We start from the raw sequence: 22,525 nt of genomic DNA, 5'->3' as shown, positions 1-22,525 counted from the left end.
GCTAATAGGAAGCATTAGTCACAATTATTGCTAGGAAGAAATAATGCAGTAATAGCAACTACATTCTGCCTACCCCTTCCAGTATGTTAAGCACTTCAGCACTTGATCTTCACAACAATCCCTTTGAGGGAGATACTCTTATTCCCATTTTACAGATGATGAGACAATCAACTTGCCCAAATTTATATAATTAGCCAAGCAATAGAACAAGGAGCTGAACGTAATGCTTTATTTTCTTTTTTTAAAGATTTTATTTATTTGAGAGAGAGAGCACGAGCAGGGGGGAAGGGTAGAGGGAGAACCAGACTCCCTGCTGAGCAGGGAGCCCGACGCAGGGCTCGATCCCAGGGCCCTGCGACCATGACGTGAGCAGAAGGCAGATGCTTACCTGATTGAGCCACCCAGGCGCCCAAAAGTAATGCTTTATGATTCCAAAGCACAAGTTTTTTCTTTATGCTAAAGACAGGAAAAATGTGACCTCTTATCACCTTTGTCATTTAGTCTTTGTTACCGGCTGAACTGGGTGCCCCCCAAATTCAGATGTTGCAGCCCTAATCTCCAGTACCTCAGAATGTGACTGGATAATGTCTTAAGGAGGTAATGAAGTTAAAATGAGATCTGCAGGGTGGGCCCTAATCCAATATGACTGGTGTCCTTATAAGAAGAAATTTAATCACTAGACATGCATGTTCACAGAGGAAAGCCCATGTGAGGACATAGCAAGAAGGCAGCCCTCTGTAGGCCAACAAGGGAGAGTCCCGAAGTAATCAAACCTGCTGACATACTGATCATGGACTTCTAGCCTCCCGAACTGTGCAAAAAGCTGTTGCGTAAGCCACCCCGTCTGTGGTATCTTGTTATGACAGCCCGAACACACGAACCGTCTTCCAATAACCCAGCCAGGTTGGCAGAATTTTCTTATAACTCAGGCTAGGTGATTTGCCTACAGCCACGTACTCCAAAGCCCGTGTTCTGTGTACTGAGCCACATTGTCTTCTGCCCCTGGGTCGGTGCCTTCTAGACTGAAAAGCCCTGTAGAGAAACTGGAGATGAAACCGACGAACGTTGGCCGGCTTGCTTGTCGTTCTGACGCCTGGCACACATGTCATGAGCCTCCCCAACCACAGCTCTGAATGACGCTGGAACGCAAGAAGCTGCTGCGTGTTTACAGCGTACCCATTAAGTTGAGTGCATCTGGGAACAAAGAAGCAGGGTATTTGGAGCATTCAAGAGTAAGTGCCTTTAAGTTCCTATTTTATTCTTCTCTCCCAAGAAGAAACCAGGTTTTTACCACCATAAGTATAATACCGTGTGTGGAATGACTGGTCGCTCTTGAGTTATGTGCCAGATCAAGTAGTTTAATTTAGTGTACCTTTTAAATGCTCCATCAAAGCTGATGCGAATTCCTCTGTCTCAAAAACAATAGGCATGTGGTTAAGGTTGGCAGTGATCGAGGCTGGCTTGAATTATTTATTCTTCTGGGTGAGCACCAGAGCCAAGTGCACGAGTATATGCTCTATGCCGGAAACCACGCAGAGAAGAAATACGGTTGTTGTCAAACAGTGAATTACTGCTGCTTCTCGGGCCCTGTTCTTTATACCTGTAACCTGGGGGTGGCTCGGGGACCACACTGATACGCTTTCACTGACAAGGAACTTGAAGGTTAAGATTCAAGTGTGTGGTGCTGAGAATTTTGGTGAAGCACAAAATTGCAATAAACAGCAGATCTGGAGAAAAAGCAATGCATCATGTTGGCAGGAGTTTTCCCTTCTGGGCCCACTCCTCCATAAGCACTGGCATTTTCTCACACTTTTTGTAGACCTTACTTGCCCGTCTCACCTGCCAAAGGTGTACTGTTTCCTAAAGGTCCCTTGAGCTTGAAAGACTAATACCCAGTGAGGTAAGAAGTTTGAAAAGTACCTTCTGAGCTTCCCCTGTGGAAAGTCTCAGTTCAGTGCTCCTTCCTTTGGGCAGCCTTCATTTAGAGAGGGCCCTAAGAGCTGGCTGGGTACGTTACTTTCTTCACTTGGGGAAAGGGATTTTATAAAGAGAAACTCCAGTTGAGAGATGACTGGTTCCTTTTGCCCTGAACTCCTTTCTTATGTCTTAAGTTCTAGCGGATGCAAGACTTGTTAGCGAAATGGTTGCTGAGGGTGGTGGAAGAGTTTCAGAATGGCATAGAATTTCTTCTGTAGCTCTTGAAGGCAGCGTGTGGCTTTTAGAATACCTTTGGTTTATAAAACAAACCTGTTTTCTACCCTACTAAAACCTCCAGTCTTGAATGTTTCCTTCCTTACTGCTCCTCTTACTCTTCCCCAACCTCCCAGTTAAAAAGTCTGGGCAGAAGAAGGAAGAAACTCAAGTCCCCAGTCTGCCACCAGGGTGGAAATGCCCCCTTTCAGCTAGGCAGGGGCTGCAGTTTTCGGCAGGGACAGCAGGACGGTGCATGAGGATTCCCTGTGGTTGGCCAAAATTTGAGTTTCCCTGGGCCCTGCATTTACCATATGGTTATTTGTTTGTTTGTTTGTTTGTTTGTTTGACAGAGAGAGACACAGCAAGAGAGGGAACACAAGCAGGGGGAGTGAGAGAGGGAGAAGCAGGCTCCCCGCTGAGCAGGGAGCCTGATGCAGGGCTCGATCCCAAGACCCTGAGATCATGACCTGAGCCAAAAGCAGACGCTTAACCGACTGAGCCCCAACCATATGGTTTTAAAAGTCGTTGGTTCAGAGCACTAGCTTTGATGTAGGACAGAGCTGGGTCCTTACTACTCTTACCAGTTGTGGGAGCTTAAGCCAGTGCCTGAGGTCCTTTGGGCCACATCCTCTTTATCTGTAAAGTGGAAATAATCATGCCTACCTGGTACAGTTGTTGAGAGGATTAGACGAGCTAATACATATAAAGTACTAAGCACAGTGCCCAGCACAGCGCTCAATAAATTTTAGCTGCTGTTAGTTATTGTTACGGGCACTCAGGATGGAAAGTTCCTTCTTCCTTTCCCTTTCTTTCCTTTCTCTTCCCCTCCTTTCCCTATCCAGGACAGCTCAAGATGGGGAATGTCAACAGTTTCCCCAAAGAGTCATTTCAGGGGTAGTGCTGGAGATTTGGATTGCTAGCTGGATTTTATTTAGAAATAAGACAGTCTCCTAAAACAATGATTAAGTGAAAAGTGCCTTCAGCTAGGAGTCAGTGGGACTGGGATTCTGACCAGCTCTGCCTCTCACTGACCACATGATCTTGGGAAGTCACTTGACTGCTGGGTCTCAGTGTCTTCTGCCCAAAGAGAATTTGGACTGTTATCAGGTGCTCTCAGAGGCCCCTTCCAGCTCTGCATTTTATTGTGGTTTTTCCAGGTGCATAGACCCGCCCTCATCACTGTCCCCATTGTGTTTGTTTTTTCCAATTGTTTAGCGGTTCTTCTTAACTCTCCCAAGAGGGAACTCACTTTATCATTTCTCAAGAATAATTATAAACATGTGCATGGGACTTTAGAGGGGACAAAGAGCCTGTCTGGCTTAAATGAAAGGAAGGAAGTGGGGAAAAAAGGAGAATTTTGTTGTTGTTCAGTCCAGAAGTTCTGAGCCTCCCAGGAAGTGTATTGTGTGAGCTGACTTCCAGTGAGCATTATTCCTCAGTGGGGGTCTTCCTTGGTCTACACATTCCACCCTGTAACATAGTTCTAATGATTGTGTAAGAATTCTTGCAACAATCTATGGCAAACCGGATTGCTTTTCAGAATATTCTCTTCAGTACTTAATATGTTGGCTTCATGCCATGGTAGTTGATGGTATTGGGAGAACTGGAAGCAGAACACTTGGTTCACATCTTGGCTACTTTGCTTACAGGAAGATTACTCAACTTCTTTTGGCCTCTGCTTCCTTCTCTGCAAGACAGCAATGATAATACTACTCACCTCAAGATCTCACGTCAAGACTGCTGTAAGCACCAAGTGGAATTGTTTCTACTGTGGAGAAGCAAACCCTTCAGTTTTAGTAAATCTGACTTATTTGGGAGTATGGCTAAAGGAAACAGCAACTTCATTTTCTCTGGGCCCTTTGGCCCGTCAGTGAGGGATAGCTGTAGGCTTTTTAATAGATTCAAACCCCATTCTAGTTTTCCCCAAGTCTCCTCCGGGTTTACTCTGAAGGGTGCCCCTTGTTTGAATTGTCACCGGCCTGAAGAGGGACCAGCAGCCGCTTGCAGGCAAAGACATGTTGTCGCCTCTGAGGGTACTCCTTGGATGGTGCGCACAGCTGCTGTCCCCAACAGTGTGGACTAGGATGCTTTGATGAACAACGAGACCTTGAATACTTTATGTATCTTGTTTTCCAATGATACTAAAGAGTTCAGTAAACCCAGTTGGTAGGAAGCTAAATTGCTGGTCTGGCAAAGGAGTGAGCAGAAAAACCTAAAGTAAGAGGATTTTTTTTTAAACCTCCTTGCTCAGTTTGGGAGCTTGGCTTACTTTTCCTGATACTCTGCTACCATCTGGCTTGGATTTTCTTCAGGCAAAAATAACTCCATGCTGATTTTGAACTCTTGGCTTATTGTTGATGTCTTTATAGATTCATCCAGTGACTACTGAATAAATGGCTCACAATAAATGTGTGTTCCTGCTTGGTGTAGGGTAGCTGATTCCAGAAATGTAAGGGGAATCAACAAACTCTCCCCAAAAGGAGGCCTTATCCACTGAAAATCCCTTTTGCCAAGCTAGCCAGAGAGTAGGAAGTGTGGGATAGGAGATCAGATGGGTTGCGGTCTGGACTGCAGGGCAAACTGGAGGGCTTTCTTGCATGTTTTCTCTTTGGATCCAGATTTTAGAATCTGTGGGACACAGTGGTGGTCTCACACGGGTCCCTGGCCATGGAGGAGAGCCTGTCTCAGTGAAAAGCTGGGACATTTCAGCCCTCGAATGTCTGTCTTACCGGTGGACAATGCGGGGCTGGTGATGGGACTGATGGGGTCCTCTTAGGGGTCCTCTGCCATTTTCTTGCCTGAGCATCTCTTTTCCTCTTGTTTCCCCTGCTGAGGCCGATTGGAAAGCATTACCTACCCATTCGTTTGAACTAGGACTGGCCTCCAGGTGGCACTTCAGCACAGCGAACGGCAGTGGCTGGCGTCACCTCTGGCCATCGTTCCTGGGGGCTCTCTCATTATATAAAAGGATTCATGGAAATAGGGCTTCTCCAGCTGCACAATAGAGGGAAGATCTGTTCAAGCTGGGACCCTGGAGAGGTCAGGGAGCGGGGTGGGGAGGGGGGTGACAAAACCTTTAATCCCCAAGCAAAGTAATATCCATAGGTTTAGGTTCTTGCCAGGACAGAGCCCAGAGCTGCTTGGCCTGGGCAGCAAGGTTTGGGCTTGGCCTGTTGGGATAATGAGCCCAGAGCTTCAGGCTTGGTCCTCTCGCATCCAGGAGGCCCCACCCAGGTTCACGGCCCCAGGCCGAGCACTTAGTAGCTTGGCCAGCTGCCTGCCCAAGGTCTGCAGATGTGGCAGACAGCATCTGGGTCGAAATCCTCTCCCTCTGCCTCCCCTCACACCTCATTCTCACCCTCTCCTATTTACAAAGAGCTTTCCCCTGTATGATCTCATTTGTGCCTCACAAATTCCCTGGGGGGAGGAGCAGGGTGAGTGAGGCCTTCCCTTGCTCTCAGGAGCTCCGGGGAGGGCACCGTGTGTCAGAAGTATCCCCTTCCTGGTCTGTCTCTACCAGCAAATCCTGAGTTCCTTGGGGGCAACTATTGAATTCAACTTAGTGGTTTCAGGGCTTAGGGCTCCGTGCTTGGCACGGTGGAAAGGCTCAAAACAGTTTGCTGAATGAATAAATATTTACAGGTGAAAAAAACCTCATCAAGGGACAGTAGGTGGTAGAGTCCAGTCTAGAAGTTAGGGCTTCGGGCTTCTAGGACCAGTGACATTGCTGCAATGGGTACCAGTTACATCATGTGGTTTTCCAGGCAGAAATAGAATTTGCTAGTACATAAAGGGACCCATGCAAGTCTGTCTCCATGTGTGGCATTTGAGAACATGAAGATTTTACTTCAGGTCAGGCACTTGGGGCCCCAGTCTGCTGTCAGGAACACACTAGGAGATGTGGGTGGGTCTGGGGCATGGCTAGCCTTTAAGAAGCCTTCCTTAAAAGTATGGGGGGCAGGGATGGTAGGCACCCTGTGTTCCCATCTATCAAAACCTTTCTGTCTCTAACTGCTAGGAAGTCTGGGGATAAAAAGCTCATCCAGTGATCCACCCCACCCCACTCTGATCCATAAATTAGCACTCTGTTGATGTAAATGTCCATATTTCAGGTAGTTTAGGACTCTGCAAAGAGATGACACAGGTTTGAATCCCAGCTCCACCACTTCTTAGCTGCTGCCTTGGGCAAGACCTTTAACCTCTTCGCGCCTCGATTTCTCATCTTTTAAGTGACGATAATAAGAGTATTTAATTCCTAGTGCTATTTTAGGGACTTAGGGAGTGACTATATAACAATTAAAATAGTCCCTGGCAATAAGTCAAGGCTAGGAAGTGTTCCGCTCATCTCTATTTATAGTATCCTGGATTTGAGAACTTTGTTCAACCTACGGGGGCTCTTCATGATTTTGTAGCATTCCTTGGAATTCCTGCATTGTAGCTTCCAGGGTCTCAGTTTTCTCCCACACAGTTATAGCTCTTTTGAGGTCTAGAGAAGAGAGGAAACAACTTGAAATGCATTTTTCTGCTGATCACAGCAGTAGCATTATCTTTGTTTAATACACAGCCTCTCCTGGTGGCTCCAGTCCGAATTCAAGGGCTTTCTTTTCTACAGCGGTGCTCGCCACATAGCACATAGTAGGTGTTTAATAAACGCTTACGGCAGGAAGGGAGGAAGGAAGATACAGAGGATAACATTAGTACAGAGTACTGTATACAGACAAGGTCCCTATGGAATTCGTACTTGTCCCCTAAGACCTACTGACTAAGCATGAAAATCACCAAGGAAATGTGATCAGCTTGGAGGAGGAGGGGGAGGAGGAGAGAGAAGAAACTGGAGCAGCCTGTTATCGGACCAAAGATATCAGTCCTTCCACTGTACATGGTTCCATTGCTGATGGTTGCATCAGCTCAGGCCAAGTTGAAAACCTTGCTGGTGCTCTGGGACATCGAAGGCGTCTCCAATTGCAGTCTGCCCCGGAGAGTTGTTTTTCTAGGGGTAGTTGGTCATTTGTTTTGTAGCCTCTCAGGTGCTCTTCTTTATGTCTAGAGACGAGCCAGCTCACCAGACACTTCTGTGGGGTCTGTCATGAGAAAGACATGGGAGGTGGACAATGCTCCAGGACTATTGTTAGTGGAAGCCTGTCCGACCTTGGCAGTCTTATTCCAGGTCTTATGCCAAGTTAGACTTCTAATAGATCCTTACCCACAACCCAGATCCTCTAGCCTGAAAGGCTTGGAGTAGATGGAGTGTAACTAGAGACCACTCTAGTTTGAGGTTCCATAAGGGAGTTGAAATTGAAACTCAACAGACCTTTTCTAGTAAACACATTCACTATTTAATCAATTAGGTCATTGATGGTAAGTAGGACTGTCTCAACTGGCATGCCAACTCTGATTGATGGATAATACCTGCCCGGGGAGTGGTGTTGGAGAAGGATTCTGAATCTCTACCCTCCCATCTGGGACTTAGGAGCAAGTGCTGTGATCAATCAACAATGTCTGTCCTAGATGCAGGAAAGGGAGCAGGCCAAGGAGAGGCAGATATTTACCCCAGGAGAGGTGGATATTCACCTGCTGGAGTTGCTAAGGAGAAGAGGAGGCTGTTTATTTGGAAGTTGGGAAAACGCAGATGGTTGAATGGTCAACTATGCTCACTTAAGTAAATCAAGATAGACCTTGAGCAATTCAGCTTTTGGGAGAAAGGTGGTACCAGCTCAGGAAGGAAGGCAAAGAAGGAATAAGGGTGGGAAGAGAGTAGTGTTCTAGCTTTCAGACCTCTGTAGAACCGTGGCGGTCTCAGAAACAGTCAGATGGAGAGAGAGCAGGCATGACAACATTAGGTGGTTGTTCTGAGTTGGAATTCAAGATTTGAGCAGATTCTAGAATAGAGAGTCAAGCCGTTGACAAACAGATGGAAAAGCATAGAGGAGTGTTTCCCAAACTGAGTACGATGAATCACTTAGTATCTGTGAAATGTTATGGGTATTTTGCCACGATAAATAGGCAGGGGTAGGGGCGCCTGGGTGGTGCAGAAGGTTAAGCCTCTGACTCTTGGTTTCAGCTCAGGTCATGATCTCAGGATCCTGAGATCAAGCCCTGCGTCGGGCTCTGCACTCAGTGCTCAGTGTGGAGTCTGCTTAAGACTCTCTCCCTTTTCCCCTCCCCGCCTGCGAGTGCTCTCTCTCTCTCTCCCAAAATAAATTAAAAAAATATAGACAGGGGGTAGGGAGAGAGAGTTCCACGGTATACAAGTTTGGGAAACCCTCTATCAAAAAAACTCAAGAGAGTTAACTGTAGCCCAAGGTGGCTCTTGGCCAGAGGGGGTTATGGAAGAGAAATGTAATAAGCTATGAAAGCAAAAATGTGGGTTGGTTTAGGCTTTGAAAGGCCTTGAATGACAGTCTGAGGAGTTAGGCTTGGCAGATGTGGAGGGTTGTGTGCTAGAGACATAATGCAATCAGAAGTAACTGTTGATACCGTGGAGAGAAGCTTGAAGAGGGGAGAGACTGGAGGGCAGGGGATTAGGTAGGAAACTGTCACATGGTCCAAACAAGAGGTATTAACAGCCTGCACTAGGGCGGTAGCAGTGGGAATGGAAAGGAAGGGCCAAGGTCAAGAGCCATCTCACCAGGGGTATTGGCAGGACCAGGCCGACTTCAGGAGCCCTCAGGTTCACAAGGGGTTGTGCTGAAAGGCACCCACCAGCTCCTTCCTACAACCCCACGAGCAAAACCCGCAGAGTGGGAGGTAGAGGGCTGCGATGGAGTGTTTGATTAGACAGAAAGTATAACTTCTTGCCTCTGGGCATGATTCACTGCTAGAAGAGCGCCAAGGGCACTAGCATGACGTCTGGAGCTCTCACCGGTGACGGCCATTGCCCCGGACCTCGAGGCACACGGCCATGCCAAGCCCCGTTCTTCTCCGAGTCTCTACGGTTAGCGTGTGAATGTCGGAGGGGGCCTCAGAGCTCATCTCGTTGGGGGCTTTCAAATCGGACTGAACGTCTGGATCCTCCGAAGAGTGCGTTAAATACTGCAGATTCTCAGTCTCCACATCCAGAGCCTGGGAATCTGCATTTACGATGTCCTGAAGCGGTTCTGAGGTATAGTCAAATTTAGGAATTCTTTCGTCCCATCACTTCATGTTATAGGTGAGCAAACTGAGCCCCAGACTGGAGCAAGGGCCGGATTTAGTGGCAGGGCTGTGACTAGCATGAACCATCCATCATGAACTAATACTTGGTCTCGTTGCTTGGCTCTAGGCTGAGGGTTACACAGCGATTAAGAAGTTCAGAAAGTTCTCCTGTCGCACCCCCTGCCCCATGAGCCCCTCCAGGAGACATGTTGCTTAAATCTGGGGTATCCACACAAGTGTGCCCAGAGCAAGAATTATAACAATGATGGGGTGCCAGGCACTGCTCTAAGCACTTTACCTGGAGAACTCTTCTAATCCTCGCAACAACCCGTGAGGTGAATATTCTCCCCATTTTATGGAAGCGGAAACTGAGGCACAGGGCAGCTACGGGGGCAAGGAGCTGCTTTCGCCATGTCACGCTCAGGTGATTGTTTTCCTCTGCTTGGGGCGGCGCTCTGCGCCTCTACTTCCTTTATCCCACACATTCAGAGCTGGCCCCTTCCCTTCCACACTCCCTCCCTCTCCAGCCCAGGGAGCCATTCAGAACTGAGCCAGGGGGTGGGGGTGGGGGGTGTTTGGCTGCCATGTCTCTGCAGTGCCAAGCTCCACTGTGGACCTTCCTTTACTGAGGGGCCGCATGTGCAGATGACTGGCTCTGGGGCCCGAGTCAGCCTCGGGGGCGCCCTGCAGGTCAGCCAGGCAGGCAAGGGGGAGAGGCTGCTTCTCCCCGGCAGCCCTCGGTTGCCCGGCAGGGGTGGGCGTTTTCAGGGAATTCATTCTTTGCTGGGGAGTGGGTGAGTGAGGGCACATTCTCAGCCAGCGCAGAGCTGTAGAGTCATGGGTGTGTGTGTGTTTGTGTGTGTGTGTGTGTTGCTTTAAATAAGCTTAGTTGCAGCTGAGCTGGCTGTTGTATTACCCTTGAAACCTTGTCTAATTCCGTGACTCAAGGCCCTGTGTTAGGACTCATGCAGTTCCTTGTCAGCCTAGTGAACAAAACTGATCTCTCCTGGAGGTCCTGGGGGTAAGTTCTCTTAGCTGTGTTCTTTTTTTCGCAGTGGCTGCTAGGAAGCTCGGGATTCTATCTGTTGCTTAAGGGAACACTCTGTCTCATTTTTGAGTTCGTGACAAAATTAACTCCTCTCTTCAGTTTTTCCTCCAGTTTTAACAGTTATTGATCTCTGAATTAATTTTAATTTGCCATGTTTCTAACTATAATATATGAGAGTGCCAGTTTCACCATCTTCTGCTAATCTGACATTTTTAATAGGTTATTTTTGGTTGCTATTTAAATTCTTATGTCTCTGTTGAGCATTTTTCCATGTTAAGTTATTTTCTCCTATAAACTTTTGTGTTTATCGCCTGTCCTTGTTAATCTAGGTGATACTAGGGATTCATTTCTTGATTTGTATGAATTTTCAAGTATTAAGATTATTTACCCTTGGGTTATAAAATTTTTTGAATTTTCCATTGGTGTATGCTTTTATTTTGTTTTATTTTTATTTGTTAAAGATTTTATTTATTTATTTGACAGAGAGAGAGAGAGCGAGAGAGCACGAGCAAGGGGAGCGGCAGGCAGAGGGAGAGGGAGAAGCGGGCTTCCTGCTGAGCAGCGAGCCCGATGTAGGACTGGATCCCAGGACCCTGGGATCATGACCTGAGCGGAAGGCAGATGCTTAACTGACTGAGCCACCCAGGTACCCTGTGCTTTTATTTTAAGCTGCCTCAAATAATTTACCAGAAATAAGCAGGGCAGAAAATGAATGACTGAATTAAATTTCTTGTTTGTGTACTCCACGTGTATTTATGGAGCAGTCTTTCTGACCATCCACTTTATCTGCAATTTGGTTTCTTTTTTTTATTAGCAGTAAATTTTTATTACAATTAATAGTTCAGATGATGAACAGACTAGAATAGTGTTTAAAATCAACTTCTGAAAAAAAATCACATTTATTTATTTATTTATTTATTTAAAGATTTTATTTATTTATTTGAGAGAGAGAATGAGATAGAGAGCATGAGAGGGGGGAGGGTCAGAGAGAGAGGCAGACTCCATGCTGAGCAGGGAGCCCGACGTGGGACTCGATCCCGGGACTCCAGGATCATGACCTGAGCCGAAGGCAGTCGCTTAACCAACTGAGCCACCCAGGCGCCCCCAAAAATCACATTTATATAAGGGAAATTAAAACGGGCCAGCAAAAGTCCAAAAAAAGGTATAGCTTGGATTATTGCACTTGGATGATGCAATTTAGTTTCTATGGTAAGAACAATAGCTGACATCTGTTGAGTGCTTATTATGTGCTAGACACTGTTCTTTACAAGTATTAACTTATTTCACAACGATCTTATGAGGAAGTTATTATCATCCCCATTTTACAGATAGGAAAACTGAGGCACAGATTAGTAGTTAACTAACTTGCTGTGCTGACACAGCTAGGAGACGGTAGAGCCAGGATGCAAACTCCAAGCCTGTACACCACTGGTTCTTAACAAGGGATGATTTTTACCCCCAGGGGACATAGGAAATGTCTGGAGGCGTTTTTGGTTGTCACCACTGGGGAGTTGCTTGTATTATGTAGTGAGTCGAGGTCAGGGACACTGCTAAACATCCTACAGTGCACAGGACAGCCCCCCACTCCCCAACAAAGGATGATCTGGCCCAAACGTCAATAGTGCTGAGGTTGAGCCACCTTGTGTAGACCAACCATTATCGTATATCATCTCCTTAAGCTTCCCCAAAGCTCTTTAGCCTGGTTCTCTGTCCTTGATCTGCACGGATAACTGAAAATGCCCCCAGATGGGCTGGGTAGTGGTACAGTCTGCACGAGGGAGCATAGGCATTCCAGGGGGGCACACCCTGGTGCTCAGGTTCCTCATGGGGAAAGATTTCTGAAGGCAGGAAGCAAAACCCAGAAAGCCTTCGTGTCCATTGTTCTTGCAGGTCCAAAGAGGGGCGGGGGCTGCAGAAGGAGCTGCTGGGCTTGTTACATTAGGGAGCAGTGCCCCATCCCATGACAAGGACCAGCCGGAAAGCCCCAGGTTACTGAAGCCCCAGACAGAGCACTCCAGGTGCCCTAATCTTAACCCTAACCCAGGTGCTCCTCCCTCCCTCTGCCTGTGGCTTCCTTTCTCCCAGGTTCCCAGACACTGGTCTAGATCTCTGCGAGCAGGTGCTTCTTATCCTCCCCTCCCCCACCATCTCATCTAGATACTGAAGCTCCCTAGGGCAGGATGGGTCCTGTTTCCATTATAGCCACGCACCTAGCCCACCACAGGCCCCTCATACAGAAATCCCAGTTGCAGCCTTCTAGAATGTGCTGCTGGAAGAAAACTCCTAATTCTGGCAGCAAGGGCATCTCTTTTGGAAGGCCATGCTCTTGTGGCAAGAACAGGGCTCAGAGAATTGGCAGGCCTAGGCTGGTGGTTTCTGTACTCGGGAGCCCTGCATGGGGCTCACTGCAGGCCGTTTGTCACCTTCATGGTGACTGGTAATGGGGCTGGTATGGGGCTGCTCATCAATAGTTATTTGTTGGCTAGAATAAATGCATCCCTGCTCTGCTCTCCTGTCTGGACAGATCGAAACCACCTCCACAGATGGACTCAGGCAGTGGCTGCAGCCTGCTGCAGGGCAGGGGATGCAGACACGTGTCGATCATGTGGGGTACAAGGCTGATGGGCTTACCAGTGTCCTCCTGCCTGCTGAGCAGGCGCCTGCACACAGTGGTGAATCCTGCCCCTTGTCTGTGGGCTTGACTCAGCCTGCCCCATTCCTCCCTGGGCTAGAGGATCTTTGAGGCGAGGGGCTATCAGTGAATTACACTCAGACTTCTCAGGGGCCTGCTCTGTGCCAAATACTGGGCTGAGTGTGGTAGACGCAGCAGTTAATGAGAAAGACATGGTCCCTGACTAGCACGAATAGAGATTTTGCACTAGCAGCTACAAGTGGGATGTGCATAATGGAGGAGGTCTGGGGAGATTGTTCTTAGCTGCACTAACCGAGGGTTGCTGGAGGGGAGGGGTTGGGAGGGATGGGGTAACTGGGTGATGGACATCGGGGAGGGTATGTGTTGTAATGAGCACTGGATATTATATAAGACCGATGAATCACAGACCTCTACCTTTCATATGTTAATGAAAAAATAATAAAGTAATGAAGGGGGCTCACAAATGACAAAAGCTTGGGAAGCATTGATCCAATAAGCCTCTTCCCATTAGTGATGAAGGAAGGGAGGTCCAAAAGAGTGACATTTAAGGTTGGCAAGAAACAGACCCGGGATTACAACCAAATCCTCAGGATCTCCAGGTGGTGTTCCTCTGAGCAACCCGGGCCACCTGACTTCCCTAGGCTCCCTCCACTAGAAGATGCTTTGATTAGTGTTCTTTTATTTTTAAATAAAAGTTTTGTTGAGATGTAACTCACATACCATAAAATTCAACTGTTCAAAAGTGTATCATTTAGTGGGTTTTAGCGAATTCACAGAGTTGTGCGACCAACAGCACAATCCAGTTTCAGAACATTTCCTCATCACCTTGAGAATCTGGGTGGCCACTGATTAACCACGGGTCCAAGAAAAATGAGGAAGTTCATGAAGCCAACCTGAACCCAACTGGCAGCTGGAGCCAAACGCGAGAGAGCCACAGCTAAGCCACAGACCTATAAGTGAAAAGAATAGATGTATAAATGTACAAGTGACTCTGGAGTCAAAGAGGCCTGGTTTGAATTCCAGCCTGTGAGTTCTATCATCTTGTTACTTAACGTCTCTGTGGCTGTTTCCACGACTGTAAGGTGGGGGTGACACCTACCTCATAGAGTTGCTTGAAGGTGAAGGTGGTCAGCCAGAGAGCCTCTCACACAGAAGGGCTCAGCATGTTGTGGGCTGCCCACAAAGCAGCCATCCCCCCTTTTCTCACGCAATCCCAGTTTCTGTTTAGGTTTCCCATATGACCCTCTGTGCCTCCTGGGAAGCTGACCGCACCCTGAACTTCAGAGCTGGTCTTGACTGGCGTAAGGGAAATCCCAACACTCTCACCACCCATTGGCTCAGGAACTCAGGTGTACGCGGGTCAGCGGAGGGCGCAGGTCCAGCCCCAGCCATGTGCTCAGGAACGGGTGTGTGCATCAGGCAGGTTCTTAGCTGCAACAACAGAAGCCGAGTCTGGGTGGTTCGGCACTTCCAAAGTTTATAGAAAGGACAATGGGTGGCTCGCAAGATCATAGGGAGAGCTGGAAAGCCAGGCTTCCGGCCAAGCTGGCCCAAACCCTTCCACAGGTCAGAGCTGACAAGAAAACAGCCACCAACACCAAGATCTGGATGCACGTGCTACAGACTGCCTTCCAGCCGTTTCTGGGCCGGGAGCTTGACTTTACTCTGCAGCCATTAATGCCTCCACTGTGTGTGTGTGTGTGTGTGTGTGTGTGTGTGTGTGTGTGTGTGGTGGGCAGGCGTGCAGGGCGAGCGGAGGGGAGGGGCAGGAGGAGAAGGCACACTCCATGCTTTTCTTCTTGCACCACTAACTCTTGAGTAAAAGACCCGTGGCTGTGTCAGGAGAACAAAGTCTGGCTCCTGCTTTGGGGAGGTGGGACTGATAATTTCAAACTTGTCCTAACAAAGGGTGAGTGTTCAAAAGAGCCCAAGTGACCACAACAAGTATGACAGATGTCTGCCACAAGATTTGTTCCAGTTTGAGAAAATGAGGCGCAAGGGGGTTGTTTGTTGGGGCTTCTTATAAAGAATCATCCTTATTCGTAAAAGGGACACAAGAAGAGACTCTCCTTTCTCTGCACGTTGTGATGTGTTGATGTGGAGTCTGGAGCACAATAAATCATTCCAGCATGAGGGAAGCCTGCCTGAAAATGAAGCCAGTACACAGAGGAGGGGAAAAAAGCAAGAGGGGAGCAGAGAAGGAGCGCAGAGCCACTGTCTTGCTGATCCCGAAGCCGTTCAACCTCTAGATTTCCAGTTACATGAGCAAGTGCGACTTGGATTTTCTGTTGCTGGCAGCCCAGCACGTCCTAACTGATGTATTAGCGATGACCCATCAAGACCTTCTAGAGACAGTGGGAGGCGAGGTGGTCGGGGAGAGACCTGGGTTCTAGCCTCATTTCTGCCTCGTGCCTCCCAGCCAAAGCATGAACCTCTGAACCACAGTTTCACTGTTTTCACAGCATTGTTGGGGAGTGAAACGAAGGGTGGAAGAGAACTGTGTAGACCAAAGTGCAGAGGATTCTTCCTCCCCATGGGTTCTTGTAATCAAACAAGACAGGGGCACAAACAGGGTAATACATGAACAAACAGCTGCTTTCTCAAAGGCTTGAACATTCCAGGTTCCCATTTGGCCCAAGTTTTCGTGTATTCTCTATACTTGGCAGCTGGGTGGGAGGTAGTGGGAGATAGGAAGGAGACGGAAACCCTTTGAAGTAGAATTAGGTCAAAGCTGATCATTAAACAGCGTGTAGATTTGGGTGTTTGCTTTTCCTTTTCTCTGTGTTCTGAAAGGAGCACAGGGGAAACTGTAGGCTCTCCTTCAGGAGGAGAAGGAAGGAGGATGCCAGATGCGCCAGATGTTTTACCCTTCTTCTCTCTTCTGGTATCCTCACAGCAGGTAGGTGGGACATGTGTCTCCATTTCTGAGACTCGGAAATGGTTCCAAGAGGTGAAGTCATCTGCTCTGGGTATGAACTTGAATGCTCTTTTCAGTACATCCCACCAGCTCCCAGGAAAACACAAAAACATACTCCATTTGGTATTTGAGCTCCAAAGGTTTAAACAGAAGCTTACCAGGAGGGCTGAAAGAAGGCATTGTCTCCTCAGGTTAACTTCAAATGTCCTTTTTCCCCAAGGGAGGCAATTGTGCTATCAGAAGAACGTGGTCATACTTGTAAATACCAAGGATATCTTGGAAGGACACTCAAGAACTGGACAGAGTGGGTGATCTGAGCGTGGCAGTGGAGGGAGCCTGGTCGGAGGAAGACACAGACACTTTTCACTCTTGGCCTTTTCCTTGGTAAACATCGTGGCATGTGTGTGTTTTATCTACTCAGAAAGTAAATAAACGAAACTATTTTTGGCACTTAGGTCTTGGGTTTGCTGCTTCCCAGCAGTGACCTGGGCTAGCCACGCTTTAGTGTTTCCTCATTTGTGAAATGAGGATAAAAATGTCTGCCTCTCAGGCCTACTCAGAAGATTAGATCACATCATGCACATGAAGGAGCTTGGCATTTAGTAAATGCTCAATAAACAGAAGGTATTTCTCCGGACTGCAAAGCTCTAGTCATATGAAAGCTACAGTTAGTAAGTTATTATTGTTTGTCATTCAGGGCATTTATACAAATAATTTTGACATATTTTATTTTATTTATTTATTTTTTAGAGATGACTATTTGAGAGAGAGAGCACACGAGCAGGGGGAGGGGCAAAGGGAGAGGGAAAAGCAGACTCCCTGCTGAGCACGACTTGGGGTTCTATCCCAGGACCCCAAGACAACCTGAGCCAAAGGCAGACACTTAACTGACTGAGCCACCCAGGTGCCCCTAATCTTGGAATATTTTAATTTTCAATCTGGACTACCTCCTGGGCTTGAAATCGTTTGGTAAGTCCACCCAATGTTAGAGGAAAGAACACAGGTGTGGAGTCACACAGATCTGACTTCAGAACCTAAGGCTGCATCACCCTGAGCAAGGCACTCAATGTCTCTGAGCTTCAGCTCCTAATCAGCGCCTCATCAGCTGATTGGATCCTCATGGGTTGTCTTTGTTCCTTGTCTGATGCCCACCTCCCAAAGCAGATCCAATTCCGTAACGTATTAACTAGAAATATTTTGGGGGGGTGTGGGGAAGAAGATACAGATCACACACCACACAATAGAAATTAAATCAAATCCTCCAACAGACATCTCCCAAGTTCCTCTTCCCTGCCAATCATTTTCTCTCTTTCCTTCTCTTCACCTCTGGGACTTCTTTTTTTTTTTTTTAAAGATTTTATTTATTTATTTGACAGAGAGAGACAGCGAGAGAGGGAACACAAGCAGGGGGAGTGGGAGAGGGAGAAGCAGGCTCCCTGCAGAGCAGGGAGCCCGATGCGGGACTCGATCCCAGGACCCTGGGATCATGACCTGAGCAGAAGGCAGTCGCTTAACCAACTGAGCCACCCAGGCGCCCCACCTCTGGGACTTCTTAAAACCCCTTTTGTTGTCCAGAGCAGTTCACCCCTACCCTCAGCCAGTGCGCCCCACTCAGCAAAACAAAGACCAAGCCGAAGCTCCTTTCCTTGACTGTGTCTCTCTGCAGGTGGGACGGGGTGGCCTCAGTCCATCCGGCCACAGGTGAATGGAGGATGATCATACTCCCCTGGCAAGCCCATTGTGAAGATGGGCAGAGCTGGAATTCAGGTCCAAGTTTGTGACCTCAACTTCAATATCCCTCCCCACAGCTATCTCAAGACAACAGCATTTTGTAGAATCTTGGTTGCTAGTTTTGTTGTTGTTACATTCGGTTTTTAGAAGAGACAAAGAGTGAGTCAGGAATGTAATAGTAAGAATTCAATTTGCAGAGTATGTGCTGGGACCAGTACAAAGTCACGTCAAAGCCTCACTCTCCGTGGATCTGTGATGCCAGCCAGGGAAACTTGAATTTGGAGCGATGACCCCTGAGGCAGACTGGCATCCTCCATCATCAAAGAGCCATCTTATTATGTACACTGCCTTCCGCTTACGCTAGAATGTGGACTGAGATGTTTCAAAATTCATCGGCAAAACATGAGATGTGATGCGGTTTTCTTCTTAGCCTGACGTCCCACTTCCTAAGCCTTCCAGCAAGTTGGAACTTCATTGTAGAAAACCTCCCAGGAAGGGAAGGGAGTCAGGGTGATCAAGCGCATCAGTGGGATTGGCAGAGAGGTAAGTCAGTGACGGCGGTCAGCAGTAGGGTCCTGAGTTGAGTGTGTTTTAGTTTCCCAGAGCTGCTGTAGCAAGATTCCACTCACGTGGTGCCTCAAAACAACTCACATTTATCCTCTCGGTTCTAGAGGCTGGAAATAAAAAAATTGCTGGCAGGGCCATGCTCTCTGAACGCTCTAGGGGAAGATGGTTCCTTGCCTCTTCCTAGTTTCTGGTATTGCCAGCAATCCTTGGTGTTTCCTTGGCTGGAAACACATCACTCCAATCTCTGCCTCTGACATCACATGGTGGTCCCCCTGTGTGTCTCTTTACCTCGGTTACCTCTTATAAGGACACCAACCTTTGGATCAGGCCCACCCAATCCAGGATGACCTCATCTTAACTAAACCCACCTACAAAGACTCTAGTTCCAAATTAGGTCACAGTCACCAGTCCTGGGGATTAGGACTTCAACTTACTGTTTTGGGAGACACAATTCAACCCACAACAGAGTGCTCTTCTCTTTCAAGTTTGCTGGCAAAGCTGTCTGCAGAAGTGATTCCACAGCTAGGACCTAACAGTGATTGAAGGAAGGGGGGATAGGAAGGTAAAGTTGTGGGGAGCAACTTCCACGTTTTCAAAAATGGGGCAATGGAACTCTTGAGTGTCAGCTCAGTCCTTAATATTGTCACCCATTCCTGGCGAAGGCAGACGTTCAAAACTAACATCTGAAGCGCTAGGCTTAACCTGACCCATAACTTCGAAATTAATGCTGGCAAATAGGCCTGTTCATCATTGATAAGTCACAGTTTCACATGATGGTTAACATCCCCTTCAAAGATGGATGTACGTGTAGTTCATTCCGTTTTTAAGAGAGAGCTCCCAGAATCCTGCTCAGATTTATGGTCAAATAACAGTTCTGAAAAATTGCATCTGATGCTGACTCAGGCCTGGCAGGGGCAGTTGTCACAGGCCTTGAGCTTTGGCATCAATCTGTGACTTCCCAGTGAGAGAAGCTCAGGGGTGGAAGCCCACAGGCCTGATTGCCCTTTTGGAATAATATTTAATAGGATGACCACCCCCTCCCAGCCTGCCAGCCCGGATCAGTGCCACAAGCCAAGGCTCAGCCTTGCTGGGCACAGGGGCTGCGAGGAAGACTTGGCAAAATTTTAATTAACTGAAGATAAACACACACCGGGAGCGGGAGTCCATTAGCTGGCACCACCACCCAGAGAGAAAAGGCCTCGCTAATCGCGCACCACAGCAGGTGAAATGACCTGCAGACCAGCAGCGTCCATGTGCTGGCAAATTAAAAAACCTATTTTCAAAATAAATATGCATGGGGTCTCCGTTTGTCATATTCTTTCTCCTGAAAAGCAGGAGAGCGGGGATGTTCATGAGCAACTGTTTTTAATATTTTTATTGCCCAGGAATGCTGAACACCCACATGTGAGTCCAGCAAAACAGGGCTGGAATCGCCCTTTCTCTGGAGGAGAGGGAAGTTGTTCAGGAAGCCAAGTGAAGGTAGTCAGAGGTTGAGGACCATCCCTGAGGAGAAGAACAAAGAACACAGTCAGCCTGAGCCGGATCAACTGAGTCCGGAAGTGGGTGAAAAAGCAGGTGGGGCAGACATACGCTATTCGCTCTGCATCAAGGAGTCCGCAATTGACCGGCCTTGGTTTGGATTATGAGATGGCCAAGTGGCAGGGCTGGCGCTTACGTTTTCAATATCCTCGAGGGAGGATCTTACATGATTTTATTTTATTTTATTTTTTAAAGATTTTATTTATTTATTCATGAGAGACAGAGAGAGAGAGAGAGGCAGAGGGAGAAGCAGGCTCCCGAGGAGCAGGGAGCCCAATGCGGGACTCGATCCCAGGACACTGGGATCATGACCTGAGCCAAAGGCAGACGCTTAACCATCTGAGCCACCCAGGCACCCCTTACATGATTTTAGAACATGGCCTGAAAGTGGGTACTTCATTCACTCATTATAGCATACACCATCACTTACTCTGTCACAAGTGCTATCCACGTGGGGCTGGACACACAGCAGTGAGGGAGATTTCACAGTCTCTGTTCGCATGAAGCTTACGTTCTAGTTGGGGGTGGGGTGGTGACAAATACATAAGAAAAGATCAGGTGGCAACTAAGTGCACAGACCTGGATGGTGGCGCAAAAGACCTGGAGAGCATTCCTGGGCACAGCAAGTGCAAAGGCCCTGAGACAGGGAGGGGCTTAGTCTGTTGGAGGACTGGAGAAAAGGTGAGTGGTTGAAGCTCCATGACAAAGGAGATGAGTAGTAGAAGAAAAGAATAGACAGGGCTAAGGTTAAGGAGACAGGATTTTATTCCAAGTGCAATAATTTATGTGAAACCTGTCATTCCTGTTCCTGCTAGATTACTAGCTCCAAGAGGGCAGTCTATATCTATCTTGCTCACTCAATACGTAGGTTGCATTCCAGGGCATGTGCTGTCTGCCTTGTCATTGTTATTTATCCCTTTAGTATTACAGGTACAAGTAGGTAAGGTTTCTCCCCCCCAGATAAGTTACAAACCACTTAACGGATCAAGCAGGGACCCCTCTTCTTCTGACCTTTCTATTGTGTGCTGAGCCAGCCTCCAATGACCCTTGCCTTCTTGTATATCTCCTTTCACACTGAATCTGAGCTTGTCCTGTGCGACCAGGAAAAAAAGGTAGAAGGCATAGTGTATGACCCTCAAGGTAGGCCATAAAAGTCATCGCAGCACCTGGCTTGGTCTGTTGGCTTCCTGACTCTAGGGGAGGCCAGCCGCCACACCACGCGGACACTCAAGCAGCAATGTGGAGTGGCCCACCTGGAAAGGAAGTGAGTCGCCCACCAAGAGCCAGCAACAATTTGCCAGTCCTGTGAGGGAAGCCACCTCGGAAATGGGTCCTCCTGCCCCAGCTGACATATGATGGCAACTGACCCTGCACCAGACTCACCCAGCTGAGTCCTTCTCTGCTTCCTGCCCAACAGAAACCGTGAGAGAGAACACAGGATTGTTTTTTTCAGCCTTTCAGTTTTGAGTGATTTGTTAGGCAGTAACAGATAACCAGAACGCCTAGCAGAAGGTCATGCACGCAGTAGTGGGTGGAAGCACAACCATGAGGAAGTCCTCAAAGGGAGCCCCGCCATGTGGGACAGGGGGTGAGGGACACCTGAGGGGAGGGGAGGGCAGCCAAGAGCAGGTGGTAAGAAGAAACTGTTAACGAGATTATTGAAGACTAACCGTGGAGGGCAGAATTTGGCCGTTATTATCTCTTGTGAAGGCTCCAGTAGCCAGGGGATTCAGCCAAAATATCCGTAAGATATTTTGATCTGTAAGAATCTAGAACCTGTGTAAATTCCCCAACTTGGCTGTTGTGGTGACCCTGGTCCAGGTTTATGGAGCGAAATGCTCTTGAATGTTTGCTTAGGGTGACAAACAACAAAGGGTAGGAAGAGACAGTGCCCCACCCAAAGCCACTTTGGTGGGGTCTACCAGGAGGGGAGGTGAGCAAGTGAGGTCCTGGCAGGGCCTGAGGCAGGCCCTCGGGGCCTAACAGTTGAAAGTCCATTGCATCTGGTTGGTGCAGGGAGTGAAAATGTGCAGTCACCTCAGTTAGAGGCGTGCCCAGCAAATTATCCTCAAACAACCCCCTCCTGACACATGAGTTTGGCTAACTGAGGTCTGTTAAATCCTTGTTTCAAAATACATTTGATCTGGAACTCCCAGGTAGCCGTCCAGTACAAGTCGTGCTGTTGCAGTCCAGGCCGGAGTGAGAGAGGGTAGCCGGCCCTGCCTTCCCTCCACCTGCCCTGGCCCCACTCACTGTCCCCGAGGCCCTTCCCGGCAGCCCTCATGTTCTGAAGATCATCTCTTGAAGACCACAGATTGAGGACGTTCCAGAGTCTGCCACATTGTTTTATAATAATCTGTCATTTGTGATTGTTTGCACTGCTGTTTCCCCCCATGACTGCAAGCAACTAGATCCATCTTCCTTAGATACTGTCTCATCTCACACTTCCTGTGCTGAACATCCCCCACAGGGTGCTGCTTCTCCGAAGCTAAAGTCAGAGTATCTTTCCAGTGTCGTCTCTGCTCCCTGGACATGGACCCAAGGCCCCCGCTCCAGTCACTTTCTCCTTACTGTCCCCCTGTGTCTCACCCCCCCACCTGACCCCTTCCAGGCCCTGCATTTGCATTTCCTCCACCTGGAACACCATCTCCTGCCCCCTCACCCATCCACCAGGCACACTTAGACCCCGCTCCCTGCGACGCAACTCCCTACCCAAGGGACTGTTCCCCACCAGTGTTCCATT

The 22,525-nt window shown here is 48.1% G+C and overlaps 1 protein-coding gene across 2 annotated transcripts in view; it reads left to right on the top strand.

Annotated features, from left to right (window-relative positions):
- LRIG2 (leucine rich repeats and immunoglobulin like domains 2) overlaps positions 1–16,374 on the top strand; it is an 84,276-nt gene extending 67,902 nt beyond the window's left edge. The window contains exon 18 of one of the 2 annotated variants that reach the window (XM_064588619.1): positions 16,166–16,374. In XM_064588619.1, coding sequence (XP_064444689.1) covers positions 16,166–16,257 — 92 coding nt within the window. In that variant the 3' untranslated portion in view covers positions 16,258–16,374. Of the gene's footprint in view, positions 1–1,021; positions 6,439–16,165 lie in introns of those variants that run through there. The other variant, XM_064588622.1, reaches the window with a different exon arrangement.
- Positions 16,375–22,525: the final 6,151 nt, after the last annotated feature.

Source organism: Mirounga angustirostris, unplaced genomic scaffold (assembly GCF_029215605.1).
Source record: "Mirounga angustirostris isolate CCGP_5_RB_7025 unplaced genomic scaffold, mMirAng1.0.hap1 SCAF_4, whole genome shotgun sequence".
In the NCBI taxonomy this organism is placed as follows: Eukaryota; Metazoa; Chordata; class Mammalia; order Carnivora; family Phocidae; genus Mirounga; species Mirounga angustirostris.
The sequence above is the reverse complement of the archived record's forward strand: the minus strand, read 5'-3'. Positions and strand labels throughout refer to the sequence as shown.